Raw genomic sequence first — 14236 nt, 5'->3', positions numbered from 1 at the left:
TATTGCTGCTGCTACTGCTGCTGCTGTTGTTACTGCTGCTATTGCTACTGCTGCTGTTGTTACTGCTGCTGCTGCTGTTGTTACTGCTGCTGCTATTGCTGCTGCTGTTGTTACTGCTGTTGTTGCTGCTGTTGTTACTGCTACTGCTGCTGCTGTTGTTACTGCTGCTGCTGTTGTTACTGCTGCTGCTGTTGTTACTGCTGCTGTTGTTACTGCTGCTGCTGTTGTTACTGCTGCTGCTACTGCTGCTGTTGTTACTGCTGCTGCTGTTGTTGCTGCTGCTGCTACTGCTGCTGCTGTTGTTACTGCTGCTGTTGTTACTGCTGCTACTGCTGCTGCTACTGCTGCAGCTGCTGCAGCTGCTACTACTACTGTTGCTACTACTGCTGCTACTGCTGCTACTGCTGCAGCTGCTGCAGCTGCTACTACTACTGCTGCTGCTGCCACTGCTGCTACTGCAGCAGTAGCAGCTGCTACTGCAGCAACAGCTGCTGCTACTTGCCGTATGTATGTGGCGTTGATTGATAATCGATAATTTTTATCCGGCACCGCGCTCGTTTTTACGTCCGGGCTGCTGATTTCCGACGTTTCATCCGGCGGTCCCCCGGGGGCCGATCCGGCGAAAACCGGCAAAGCCGCTCCAAAGGCTTTCACCCACCGGGTCCGGCGATCACACTAAAATCGCACCGCGCGCACGCGCGCGGTGCGATTTTAGTGCGAGGTAATATTACCCTGCGTACGTTTCAGCTTAACGGAAAAATACCGCGCGCGTTCATATACACGCCTTTTTTTCACGACTGAGCAACGCAACAGGAGCCAAAAGTCAGCTCGAGTATGTACACTGCGCGATGCGGCGAATAGTCGCATCGTGTGAGCCGTCGTTCGCGTCTGTCAAACCGCGTCGAGTTGGTGAGACCAGAGCGTCGTAGTAAGTAGTGCTACGTGCATCACCGCCACGGGACACAGAGTCTTCCAGATTGGAGTGGGGTAAGTCACGGCGCGGGTTAAATTTCCCCCGGGGCCTTTCGACGGGAGGATATTTCTCGCGAGTCGAAAATGACGTTGGTCACCGCGGGCCGACGCGTTCAACCGAAGTAGGATTTTAAGTTTGGCCTGTTGGTGTGTGCCTATTCGTGGCAATTTCATATCGCGAGCAAGTGTAAAACATTAAAAACGCATGTACGCGCAACGCCTAAAAACGTAATGTTATGCAAGAATGTGCAAAAATTAAGCGATTTTTTTTTTAAAATAATGATTCAAGTGATTATCCGGCATTTTTTTTTTTAAAACTCGGCGCCGCCCGAGGCCGCCGGCTAATCGATTATCTCCTGTACCTTGAACTTCTTTGCCCCCCCCCCCCCTTACATAGCCAGCCGGGGCTAATCGGAGGTGCGATTAGCCCTGCACCTCTCCCGATAGCCGCTGCTTCTGCCGTTGCAGCGCTGTGTCCGTGCCGGTTATCCTGTCCCGATCATCTGCGTTACTTCCTTAACCACCACGTCCACCACCACCACCACGTCCACCACCACGTCCACCACCACCACGTCCACCACCACGTCCACCACCACGTCCACCACGTCCACCACCACGTCCACCACCACCATCACCACCACGTCCACCACCACCACCACGTCCACCATCACCACCACCACGTCCACCACCATCACCACCACGTCCACCATCACCACCACCACCACGTCCACCACCACCACGTCCACCACCACCACCACGTCCACCACCACCACCACGTCCACCACCACCACCACCACGTCTTGCTACCCACAGTGATCGATATCAATCTGGAGAAGCCCAAAGATCCTCCGGTGAGCGAGGCTTCCTGCTCCTGCTGATGTCCTGCCCGCGTCAAGTCCCTACGACTGCCTCCCATCGCGGCCACGATCCGCCCACCCTCGCCCACCCTCGTCCACCCTCGTCCACACTCGTCCACCCTCGTCCACCTCGTCCACCCTCGTCCACCTCCTTCACCCCGACTCAACCCACGCGAGACACGAGTGTGTACACCGCCACTCCCGCCGCCGCCCATCCTCGTCACGTTTTAGTGTCATCATCGTCGTCGTCATCGTCGTCATCGTCATCGTCGCCATCATCATCGAGCGCTTCCCCGCGCGGTCGCTGCGTTGACCTGCCACCGTTGCACCGCAAGGCGTCGACGTGCGTGTAAGGGGGGGGGGGTGGGGGATGGGGGGGGGCCAGGGGCGGAGTTTTAATTTCTCGTCGCGTTATTTTGCCCGTGCGGTGCGCGTGTCCGGAGTGACGGCGGTGGCGGCGGTCGCTGGTAGACTGGGGGAGGGGGGGGGGGTGAAACGTTGTACGGAATGCACACGGTGGCGCGTGCGTGCGTAACGCGTGTGTGTGACCAAGGAAGTATCCACAGCTGTAGTGTAGGGTGAGGGCGTGGGGGAGGTGTGTGTGTATGTGTGACCAAGGAAGTATCCACAGCTGTAGTGTAGGGTGAGGGCGTAGGGGAGGTGTATGTGTGTGTGTGACCAAGGAAGTATCCACAGCTGTAGTGTAGGGTGAGGGCGTGGGGGAGGTGTATGTGTGTGCGACCAAGGAAGTATCCACAGCTGTAGTGTAGGGTGAGGGCGTGGGGGAGGTGTATGTGTGTGTGTAAATGCGACCAAGGAAGTATCCACAGCTGTAGTGTAGGGTGAGGGCGTGGGGGAGGTGTGTGTGTGTGTGTGCTATATACTTGATGTGCGGTGCGTGCCGGTGATATTCATTGAGCCGCCCCCGGCTTTCACGACTTCCGGTGCCGGCAGCGGTGCCGGCAGCGGTACCGGCAGCGGTACCGGCAGCGGTACCGGCAGCGGTACCGGCAGCGGTACCGGCAGCGGCGAGCGAAAGCCGCGTTCGGAGGGCGGTGCAGGAGAAGGGATGACATCGCGATAGGGGGAAACGAAAAAACGAAAACCCTCCCAACCACCAGAACGATGATGACGACGTAAAACTCGTGGCGGCTAGCGACGTAACGGACCTCCGGTTGGTAACCAAACGTTCAAGAGTATCATCGGCGTAGCGGACCTCCGGGTGGTAACCAAACGTTCAAGAGTATCATCGGCGTAGCGGACCTCCGGGTGGTAACCAAACGTTCTAGAATATCATCGGCGTAGCGGACCTCCGGGTGGTAACCAAACGTTCAAGAATATCATCGGCGTTGCGGACCTCCGGTTGGTAACCAAACGTTCAAGAGTATCATCGGCGTTGCGGACCTCCGGGTGGTAACCAAACGTTCAAGAGTATCATCGGCGTAGTGGACCTCCGGTTGGTAACCAAACGTTCAAGAGTATCATCGGCGTAACGGAACCTCCGGTTGGTAACCAAACGTTCAAGAGTATCATCGGCGTAGCGGACCTCCGGTTGGTAACCAAACGTTCAAGAGTATCATCGGCGTTGCGGACCTCTGGTTGGTAACCAAACGTTCAAGAATATCATCGGCGTAGCGGACCTCCGGGTGGTAACCAAACGTTCAAGAGTATCATCGGCGTAGCGGACCTCCGGTTGGTAACCAAACGTTCAAGAGTATCATCGGCGTAGCGGACCTCCGGTTAAAAACCAAACGTTCAAGAATATCATCGGCGTTGTGGACCTCCGGTTGGTAACCAAACGTTCAAGAATATCATCGGCGTTGCGGACTTCCGGTTGGTAACCAAACGTTCAAGAGTATCATCGGCGTTGCGGACCTCCGGGTGGTAACCAAACGTTCAAGAGTATCATCGGCGTAACGGAACCTCCGGTTGGTAACCAAACGTTCAAGAATATCATCGGCGTTGCGGACCTCCGGTTGGTAACCAAACGTTCAAGAGTATCATCGGCGTAACGGAACCTCCAGTTGGTAACCAAACGTTCAAGAATATCATCGGCGTAGCGGACCTCCGGGTGGTAACCAAACGTTCAAGAGTATCATCGGCGTAGCGGACCTCCGGTTGGTAACCAAACGTTCAAGAGTATCATCGGCGTAGCGGACCTCCGGTTAAAAACCAAACGTTCAAGAATATCATCGGCGTTGTGGACCTCCGGTTGGTAACCAAACGTTCAAGAATATCATCGGTGTTGCGGACCTCCGGTTGGTAACCAAACGTTCAAGAGTATCATCGGCGTTGCGGACCTCCGGGTGGTAACCAAATGTTCAAGAGTATCATCGGCGTAACGGAACCTCCGGTTGGTAACCAAACGTTCAAGAATATCATCGGCGTTGCGGACCTCCGGTTGGTAACCAAACGTTCAAGAGTATCATCGGCGTAACGGAACCTCCGGTTGGTAACCAAACGTTCAAGAAAATCATCGGCGTTGCGGACCTCCGGTTGGTAACCAAACGTTCAAGAGTATCATCGGCGTTGCGGACCTCCGGTTGGTAACCAAACGTTCAAGAATATCATCGGCGTTGCGGACCTCCGGTTGGTAGCCAAACGTTCAAGAGTATCATCGGCGTAACGGACCTCCGGTTGGTAACCAAACGTTCAAGAGTATCATCGGCGTAACGGACCTCCGGGTGGTAACCAAACGTTCAAGAGTATCATCGGCGTAACGGACCTCCGGTTGGTAACCAAACGTTCAAGAGTATCATCGGCGTAACGGACCTCCGGTTGGTAACCAAACGTTCAAGAATATCATCGGCGTTGCGGACCTCCGGTTGGTAACCAAACGTTCAAGAATATAATCGGCGTTGCGGACCTCCGGTTGGTAACCAAACGTTATAGAGTATCATCGGCGTAACGGACCTCCGGTTGGTAACCAAACGTTCAAGAATATCATCGGCGTTGCGCGTCTGCTGCCTGGTTCCGCTTGTGTTGGTTCTCTTTGTGTTTGAAGTTGGCTTTGAGGGGGGGGCAGGCGGTGGGGTGTGTGGGAGGTGGGGGCGGGTCCGTGAGGATTGGCGATCGCGGGGATGAGCAATTTTCCGACATCATAGGTCAGGAGGAGACAGAAGTTGCGTGTGTCGAAGCTTCCGGGTGGGGGGGCATGGGGGTTATGCACGTGCGTGTGTGTGCGTACCGTGTGTGTGTGTGCGTACCGTGTGTGTGTGTGTGTACCGTGTGTGCGTATCGTGTGTGTGTGTGTGCGTACCGTGTGTGTGTGTGTGTGCGTACCGTGTTTGTGTGTGTGTACCGTGTGTGCGTGTGCGTACCGTGTGTGTGTGTACCGTGTGTGTGTACGCGTACCGTGTGTGTGTGTACCGTGTGTGTGTGTACGCGTACCGTGTGTGTGTGTACGCGTACCGTGTGTGTGTGTGTGTACCGTCTGTGTGTGTGTGTACGCGTACCGTGTGTGTGTGTACGCGTACCGTGTGTGTGTGTGTGTACCGTGTGTGTGTGTACGCGTACCGTGTGTGTGTGTACCGTGTGTGTGTGTACGCGTACCGTGTGTGTACCGTGTGTGTGTGTACCGTGTGTGTGTGTGTACCGTGTGTGTGTGTGTACGTACCGTGTGTGCGTACCGTGTGTGTGTGTGCGTGCCGTGTGTGTGTGTGTGTGCGTTCCGTGTGTGTGTGCGTACCGTGTGTGTGTGTGTGCGTGCCGTGTGTGTGTGCGTGCCGTGTGTGTGCGTGCCGTGTGTGTGTGTGCGTGCGTACCGTGTGTGTGTGCGTACCGTGTGTGTGTGTGTGTGCGCGTACCGTGTGTGTGCGTGCGTGCCGTGTGTGTGTGTGCGTACCGTGTGTGTGTGTGCGCGTACCGTGTGTGTGTGTGCGCGTACCGTGTGTGTGTGTGCACGCGTGCCGTGTGTGTGCGTACCGTGTGTGTGTGTACCGTGTGTGTACGTACCGTGTGTGTGTACGTACCGTGTGTGTGTGTGTGCGTACCGTGTGTGCGTACCGTGTGTGTGTGTACCGTGTGTGTGTGTACCGTGTGTGTGTGTGTGTACCGTGTGTGTGTGTGCGTACCGTGTGTGTGTGTGCATGTCGAAGGTTGCGGGGGAACTGCGGCGCTGCGGTTAGCGCTGCGCCGCGCTACGAACCCCGCGGCGGCCCGAGTTTCGATTCCCCGCCTGAGGACCACCGACGCCTGACATTGACGATTGTCCCGAGTCCCTGGGTGCCTCTCCCCTCCCTCGGTCGACTCGGCACCCTCGGACGGGATCCCCCCGGGAGCTCGGTGCGGTGAACATCGGCACGGGGGGGAGACAAAGGCGGCCGTGGTGCTCGACACCGGGCGGCCGGCCACCCACCCACCCCACCGGCCCTCTCGTGTGCCACAGTGCCGGCCTTGACCGCTGCTGCTGCTGTCACAGCCACTTTGCCTCCTCCTCCCCCCCCCAAAGTGTTGGGGGAAGCCTTTGGATCGGGGGTCAAAGGTTACAGGTCGAACAAATTAAACGGGGTGTGCCGTGACCTCCACCCCCCCCCCCGGCTACCATCGCGCAAACTCCGGTGGCCGTCCTCGTCGTCGTCGCCAGCGGCCCTCCCCCCCCGGGAACGCGCTTCCGCGGCCGTCTGGAACGCTCTCTCCCTTCCGACGCGATTTTTAGCCAACCGGAGCCGTGCGTGCGTGCGCGCGCCGGCCGTCAAATCATCCCGAAGCAAGTTGGTGACGTTCACGGCGGCCTTTCGCCCCGCCCCGCCGCCGTCCCACGGGTTCTCAATCGTAAACAAAAATCCTCTTTCAAAACAACGCCCGATAGGCGGCGCGGGTTCGATCGATGAGGTCAAAGTAAGTCGCAAATCGCGCGCTCCACTAGCGCTCGGAGCGATTCGCGAATCCGGCCCGCGCGCGTCTCTCGCGCCCCGCGCGCCCAAGGTCAAGGGAGAGAGAGAGAAACCATCGCTTCAGATTGACGAAACTCATCCACTCGAGGAGCCGCTCGTTGTTTCACGTTTAAGTTGGCCGTCGTTCGTCCCCCACGTCCCCCTCCTCTCCGCAGCGGTCGCGATGTGACGCGTGACGTTGACGATGCCGCGCGGCGCGAGAGCGGCGATGCTGGGTTTTTTTCCCCCCGCGCAGGTGGGTGCTGTGAACTCGTTATTAATTTGAGCAGGTTTAAAAAAAACACAAAAAAAGGGGCAGGTCTCTCGAGCTGCCGTCAGAGGTAGAGAGCTTTGCTTTGTTTTATTTGAGAAGCGACCTCGCCCACCGAACGCTGGGTCAACGAAGTGGATTGTCACGTGGACATTTCGAGCAGGGAGAAATTCCACGCGGGGGGGGGGTGGTGAGGAGAGAAACGTGAACTCCAAATATAGAGCCGTCACGGTCGGGATCGAACCCGCGACCTCCTGTCTACCAGGCGAGGTAGTCAACATCTCCTTGCCACCGTGATGATGAGAAAGATACTAGCAAACTCCAAATATACAGAGGTCACGGTCGGGATCGAACCCACGACCTCCTGTCTACCAGGCGAGGTAGTTAACATCTCCTAGCCACCGTGATGATGAGAAAGAGACTAGCAAACTCCAAATATACAGACGTCACGGTCGGGATCGAACCCACGACCTCCTGCATACCAGGCGAGGTAGTTAACATCTCCTAGCCACCGTGATGATGAGAAAGAGACTAGCAAACTCCAAATATATAGACGCCAGGATTGGGATCGAACCCGCGACCTCTATACCAGGAGAGGTAGTCAACATCTCCTAGCCACCGTGATGTTGAGAAAGAGACTAGCAAACTCCAAATATATAGATGACAGGATTGGGATCGAACCCACGACCTCCTGTCTACCAGGCGAGGTAGTTAACATCTCCTAGCCACCGTGATGATGAGAAAGACTAGCACACTCCAAATATATAGACGCCAGGATTGGGATCGAACCCACGACCTCCTGTCTACCAGGCGAGGTAGTTAACATCTCCTAGCCACCGTGATGTGAGAGAGAGAGACGCGCAAACTCCAAATATATAGACTCCAGGATTGGGATCGAAGCCACGACCTCCTGTCTACCAGGCGAGGTAGTTAACATCTCCTAGCCACCGTGATGTGAGAGAGAGAGAGAGACGCGCAAACTCCAAATATATATATAAAAACGCCAGGGCAGGGATCGAACCCTCGACCTGTATACCAGGCGAGGATAGTTGACATCTCATCAGGGTAGGGATCAAACCCACGACCTCCCGTACACCTGGCGAGGTGATTAACATCTCCTCGGCGCCGTCAAGTTTGGCGAGACGTGGCGTGATCCCGCTGAGCACAGCGGGGGACAGGTGAAGGCTGAGGAGTTACGCCGCCGCTGGGGAGGAGAGCGGTGATTGCGGTGGTGATGACGTTGATTGCGGCGGTGATGACGTTGATTGCGGCGGTGAATACGATGATAGCGGCGGTGGTGATGATGATGGCGATGGTGGTGGCGATGATGGTGGTGGCGACGGTGGCGATGACAATGACGGTGGTGATGACGGTGGCGGTGGCGATGTCGGTGGTGACGATGGCGGCGGTGATGACGGTGTTGATGGCGGTGGTGACAATGACCGTGACGATGGCAGGGGTGATGACGGTGTAGGTGGTGACAATGGCAGTGACGATGGCAGGGGTGATGACGGTGGCGGTGGTGACAATGACAGTGACGATGGCAGGGGTGATGACGGTGTTGATGGTGGTGGTGACAATGACAGTGACGATGGCAGGGGTGATGACGGTGGCGGTGGTGACAATGGCAGTGACGATGGCGGCGGTGATGACGGTGTAGGTGGTGACAATGACCGTGACGATGGCGGCGGTGATGACGGTGTTGATGGCAGTGGTGACAATGACCGTGACGATGGCAGGGGTGATGACGGTGTAGGTGGTGACAATGGCAGTGACGATGGCAGGGGTAATGACGGTGTTGATGGCGGTGGTGACAATGACCGTGACGGTGGCAGGTGTGATGACGGTGGCGGTGGTGACAATGACAGTGACGATGGCGGTGGTGATGACGGTGGTGACAATGACAGTGACGATGGCGGTGGTGATGACGGTGGTGACAATGACAGTGACGATGGCGGTGGTGATGACGGTGGCGGTGGTGACAATGGCAGTGACGATTGCGGTGGTGATGACGATGGCGGTGGTGACAATGACAGTGACGATGGCGGTGGTGATGACGGTGTAGGTGGTGACGGTGGCGACGACGGCGATGACGGTGGCGGTGACCGTTACCGATTCGGAGGCCGCTGTGTGGGTGTGGTTGCATGTGCGAACCACAGTCATTTCGGGATGAAGGAGTCAAGCGATGAGTTGTGCGGGTGTCTCGTGGGGTCTAGAGAGCGGGTGGGGGGGGGTGGGTAACGTGTCGTGTACCAGGACCACGCGCCGCGCGCGTTCGAAGCTTTGCGCTTGTGGAAATGCCAAATTATCGTGGGCTAGTTCGTGTTTATTTTTCACCATTATTTCTATGCAACAAGACGAGAAAGCGCACTCGTTTATCCAGTCTTCGTTATTATTATTTTTCATTTTAAATGTCCCCCTTGCCCCCTTCACCGCGTCACTTTAATCACGCCATCTGTATAGTTTTATTTTAAGTTATTTATTTAAACCCCCCCTCCCTGTCCGTGTACATATAAGTTTGATTTCGGTTTGCGTAACTTATGACTCGTGGTGGGTGGGTGGGTGCGGGTGGGTGAGTGAGTTTGGGGGGTTTTGTGGGTGGGTGGGTTTTGGGGGGGGGTCTAGGTGGGTGATGGTGGGTGGGGGGGCCTTTCCGTCGTCCGTCCGTGCACCGCTTTCAGCTGTCGCCGACGACCCGGAACGCTCACCGGTGATTGGCTGACGGTCGTAATCTTGGCGACGATTACGATGATGATTGTGATTGTTGTACGGCAACGTCGAATAACTCGCTCTCCTCATCTCCGCACGAGATTTCAAACGTTCCACCTTTGCGTAATGCGGGGCGGATTTTTTTGGAGGGGGTTTAGATCGCGTAAACGTTTGAATGTCGTGCCGTTAAACCCACTAACAACATTTTACGATTCGTTACTAGTACAGCAACTAACCGGTTGCTGTGTGTTGGAGAGTTAAACCCACTACGACATTTACAATTCGTTACTAGTACAGCACTAACCAAGCCACAAATGGCATGTTTTGTTAACGTGACAAACCTTATTTGGTTCTTTCGGTAAAGTCACGTAGAATGAGAATAAAATAATAAATTGATAAAATAAAATAACACTAATATTCTCACGACGTTTCGGCCACAACACAAGTGGCCTTCATCAGGTGAAGGGACGAGACTGTCTAGTAGGACAGCGCTGTCCTACCAGACAGTCTCGTCCCTTCACCTGATGAAGGCCGCTTGTGTTGTGGCCGAAACGTCGTGAGAATATTATTGCGTTATTTTATTTTATCAATTTATTATTTTATTCTCATTCTACGTGACTTTACCGAAAGAACCAAAGAAGATGAATCCTTGCAGTCACGAAAGCTTTAAATCGAAAAGTGACAAACCTTACTGATTGGCTGTGCCGGGTGGTGGCGGGTTTAACGACATAACATTTATATATTTAAGCGATCTAACCCCAAAAAAAACCCCTCTTATGGATGATATTTGTCGTGAAAGGCTCCTACGTGTTACACCTTACACCCAACTCGCTCGCTGCACTTCACCTCACCCACGCCTCACCCACACCACACCTCACCCACACCACATCCACACCTCACCCACACCACATCCACGCCTCACCCACACCTCGCCCACACCTCACCCACACTTCACCCACACCTTACCTCACCCACACCTCACCCACACCTCACCTCAGCCACACCTCACCTCAGCCACACCTCACCCACACCTCAGCCACACCTCACCCACACCACACCTCACTCACACCTCACCCACACCACACCTCACTCACACCTCACCCACACCTAACCTAACTCACCCCTCACCCACCGCATTCCCACGGCAGCCAGACAAGTCGCGTGATGAGAACTGTCGAATCTTTGGCTGGGCGGGCGGGCGGGTAAAGATGAAAAATAAATTGGTTGAGGTGGTGTGGAAAACCACGTGGAGAGAGATGGTGACCAGTGACGGGTGGGAGCGCGAGGTGGTGGTGTTGCTGGTGGTGGTGTTGCTGGTGGTGGTGTTGCTGGTGGTGGTGGCGTTGTTGGAATGTTGATGGGCAGCAGTGACACTGAAGGCACAGCGGGAAAATCTGCGGGCGAATGATCTCAAGTGTTTCTCTTTCGCTATCGTCACCTCTCCTCCTCCATGCCCCTCTCCCCCCCCCCCCCCGCGTGTCCCATCATCTGTCGGATCGAAAATAAATGGGGGGGAGAAACGGGGGGGCCCCCCGCCACCCCCCCCCCAAAAAAAATGGAATACAAAGCTAACTGCCCCCCTCCATGCGGAGTATCGCTTGTGTTGACTCGACGCGTTCGGTTGTCGCGAGCGGATCGATGGACGGGTTTGAGCGAGTGACGCATGAGTGAGGGGGGAGAGGTTTTTGGTTGTGGGGGTGGTGTGTGGTGTGGATGTTGTTAAAAAAAAATTACTTAACTTTCGTGACTGCAGGAATTAATATTCTTGGTTATTTCGGTAAAGTCGCGTAGACGGAATTTTTTTTTTTAAATAACGTAATTAAATTAAATGAATACAAAATAATTATTCTTTTCTGTTTAGCATTTTTATATTTTCTTTTATTTCATTTTATTATCCGTTATTTTTTTTATTGTATTTTCTATCTACGCGACTTTACCGAAAGAACCAAGAATTTTGAAGTTGTTACGTCGGCGTGGTGCTGGAGGGATGTCAACTACCTCGCCTGGTGCACGGGAAGTCGGCAGTGGAGGGGAGGGCGGTGCTCAAATCCCCCCCCCCCCCGACTCTGACGGCACAGTTGGCTACGTACGGTGAAAGAAGTTCAACACACAGCACGGTTGGCTAAGTACGGTGTGAAAGAAGTTCAACACACAGCACGGTTGGCTACGTACGGTGCTTTGTTCCAGACCAATTCAGACCTTATCGGTCACCCCGTGCCCCTTATAAATCTCAACGTTCATCCTATACACTACACTATACACTACTATACATTATACACTAATATACACTACACTACTATACATTATACACTGCACTACTATACACAACACTACACTATACACTACATTATACACTACTATACACCACTATACTATACACCACGATACACTATACTATACACCACGCTACTATACACTACTAAAACACTACACTACTACACACTACACTACTATACTACTACACACTACTATACACTATTACACACTACTACACTATACACTACCTTATTACAGACGAATTCAGACCGCATTGGTCACCCCGGCTGTCGGTACATCGGGTTCAGTGCAGGGAATCTGCTGCCGATGTGCGTTCAACCTATAGGTGAAGTCACGCGGATAGGTTCAACCTATAGGTGAAGTCACGTGGATAGGTTCAACCTATAGGTGAAGTCACGTGGATAGGTTCAACCTATAGGTGAAGTCACGTGGATAGGTTCAACCTATAGGTGAAGTCACGTGGATAGGTTCAACCAATAGGTGACGTCACGTCTAGGTAAAGTCACGTGGATAGGTTCAACCTATAGATGACGTCACGTCTAGGTAAAGTCACGTGGATAGGTTCAACCTATAGGTGAAGTCACGTGGATAGGTTCAACCTATAGGTGAAGTCACGTGGATAGGTTCAACCTATAGGTGACGTCACGTCTAGGTAAAGTCACGTGGATAGGTTCAACCTATAGATGACGTCACGTCTAGGTAAAGTCACGTGGATAGGTTCAACCTATAGGTGACGTCACGCCTAGGTAAAGTCACGTGGATACGTTCAACCTATAGGTGACGTCACGTCCAGGTGAAGTCACGTGGATAGGTTCAACCTACAGGTGACGTCACGTCTAGGTGAAGTCACGTGGATAGGTTCAACCTATAGATGACGTCACGTCTAGGTAAAGTCACGTGGATAGGTTCAACCTATAGGTGACGTCACGTCTAGGTTAAGTCACGTGGATAGGTTCAACCTATAGATGACGTCACGTCTAGGTGAAGTCACATGGATAGGTTCAACCTATAGATGACGTCACGTCTAGGTAAAGTCACGTGGATAGGTTCAACCTATAGATGACGTCACGTCTAGGTGAAGTCACGTGGATACGTTCAACCTATAGGTGACGTCACGTCTAGTTGAAGTCACGTGGATAGGTTCAACCTATAGGTGACGTCACGTCTAGGTGAAGTCACGTGGATAGGTTCAACCTATAGGTGACGTCACGTCCAGGTGAAGTCACGTGGATAGGTTCAACCTATAGGTGACGTCACGTCTAGGTGAAGTCACGTGGATAGGTTCATCCTATAGGTGACGTCACGTCCAGGTGAAGTCACGTGGATAGGTTCAACCTATAGGTGACGTCACGTCTAGGTGAAGTCACGTGGATAGGTTCAACCTATAGATGACGTCACGTCTAGGTAAAGTCACATGGATAGGTTCAACCTATAGATGACGTCACGTCTAGGTGAAGTCACGTGGATAAGTTCAACCTATAGGTGAAGTCACGTGGATAGGTTCAACCTATAGATGACGTCACGTCTAGGTAAAGTCACGTGGATAGGTTCAACCTATAGATGACGTCACGTCTAGGTGAAGTCACGTGGATAGGTTCAACCTATAGGTGACGTCACGTCTAGGTGAAGTCACGTGGATAGGTTCAACCTATAGGTGACGTCACATCTAGGTAAATTCACGTGGATAGGTTCAACCTATAGGTGACGTCACGTCTAGGTGAAGTCACGTGGATAGGTTCAACCTATAGGTGACGTCACGTCTAGGTTAAGTCACGTGGATAGGTACAACCTATAGGTGAAGTCACGTGGATAGGTTCAACCTATAGGTGACGTCACGTGGATAGGTTCAACCTATAGGTGACGTCACATCTAGGTAAAGTCACGTGGATAGGTTCATCCTATAGGTGACGTCACGTCCAGGTGAAGTCACGTGGATAGGTTCAACCTATAGGTGACGTCACGTCCAGGTGAAGTCACGTGGATAGGTTCAACCTATAGGTGATGTCACGTCTGGGTGAAGTCACGTGGATAGGTTCAACCTATAGGTGACGTCACGTCCAGGTGAAGTCACGTGGATAGGTTCAACCTATAGGTGACGTCACGTCTAGGTAAAGTCACGTGGATAGGTTCAACCTATAGATGACGTCACGTCTAGGTAAAGTCACATGGATAGGTTCAACCTATAGATGACGTCACGTCTAGGTGAAGTCACGTGGATAGGTTCAACCTATAGGTGAAGTCACGTGGATAGGTTCAACCTATAGATGACGTCACGT

The 14236-nt window shown here is 53.5% G+C and overlaps 2 protein-coding genes and 1 long non-coding RNA gene across 3 annotated transcripts in view; 1 reads left to right on the top strand and 2 right to left on the bottom strand.

The window, feature by feature from the left end:
• The window catches only part of LOC116958062 (ras-related protein Rab-6B), a 31383-nt gene extending 27953 nt beyond the window's left edge, over positions 1–3430 (top strand). The window contains exon 8 of the mRNA XM_032980555.2: positions 1786–3430. Within this exon, the coding sequence (XP_032836446.1) occupies positions 1786–1850 (65 nt within the window). The 3' untranslated portion in view covers positions 1851–3430. The remainder of the gene's footprint in view (positions 1–1785) is intronic.
• A 22-nt stretch (positions 3431–3452) lies between these two features.
• Positions 3453–3851, bottom strand: LOC142906756 (uncharacterized). The gene is made up of 3 exons (XR_012930479.1): positions 3753–3851; positions 3611–3704; positions 3453–3563 (listed from the first exon to the last, which is right to left on the bottom strand). It is a non-coding gene; the product is annotated as an uncharacterized LOC142906756 (long non-coding RNA).
• Positions 3852–6875: 3024 nt separating this feature from the next.
• LOC142906773 (uncharacterized) lies at positions 6876–9079 on the bottom strand (the record flags this gene model as incomplete). Its single annotated transcript, XM_076055239.1, has 1 exon — positions 6876–9079. A coding segment is annotated over one exon (912 nt), but the record flags the coding sequence as incomplete, so codon positions are not given.
• Between the last annotated feature and the right edge of the window lie 5157 nt (positions 9080–14236).

This window comes from Petromyzon marinus, chromosome 70, assembly GCF_048934315.1.
Source record: "Petromyzon marinus isolate PM22_M1 ecotype Great Lakes invasive population chromosome 70, UKy_Petmar_22M1.pri1.0, whole genome shotgun sequence".
NCBI classification, from domain to species: Eukaryota; Metazoa; Chordata; class Hyperoartia; order Petromyzontiformes; family Petromyzontidae; genus Petromyzon; species Petromyzon marinus.
This window is presented reverse-complemented; position numbering and strand designations above follow the sequence as displayed.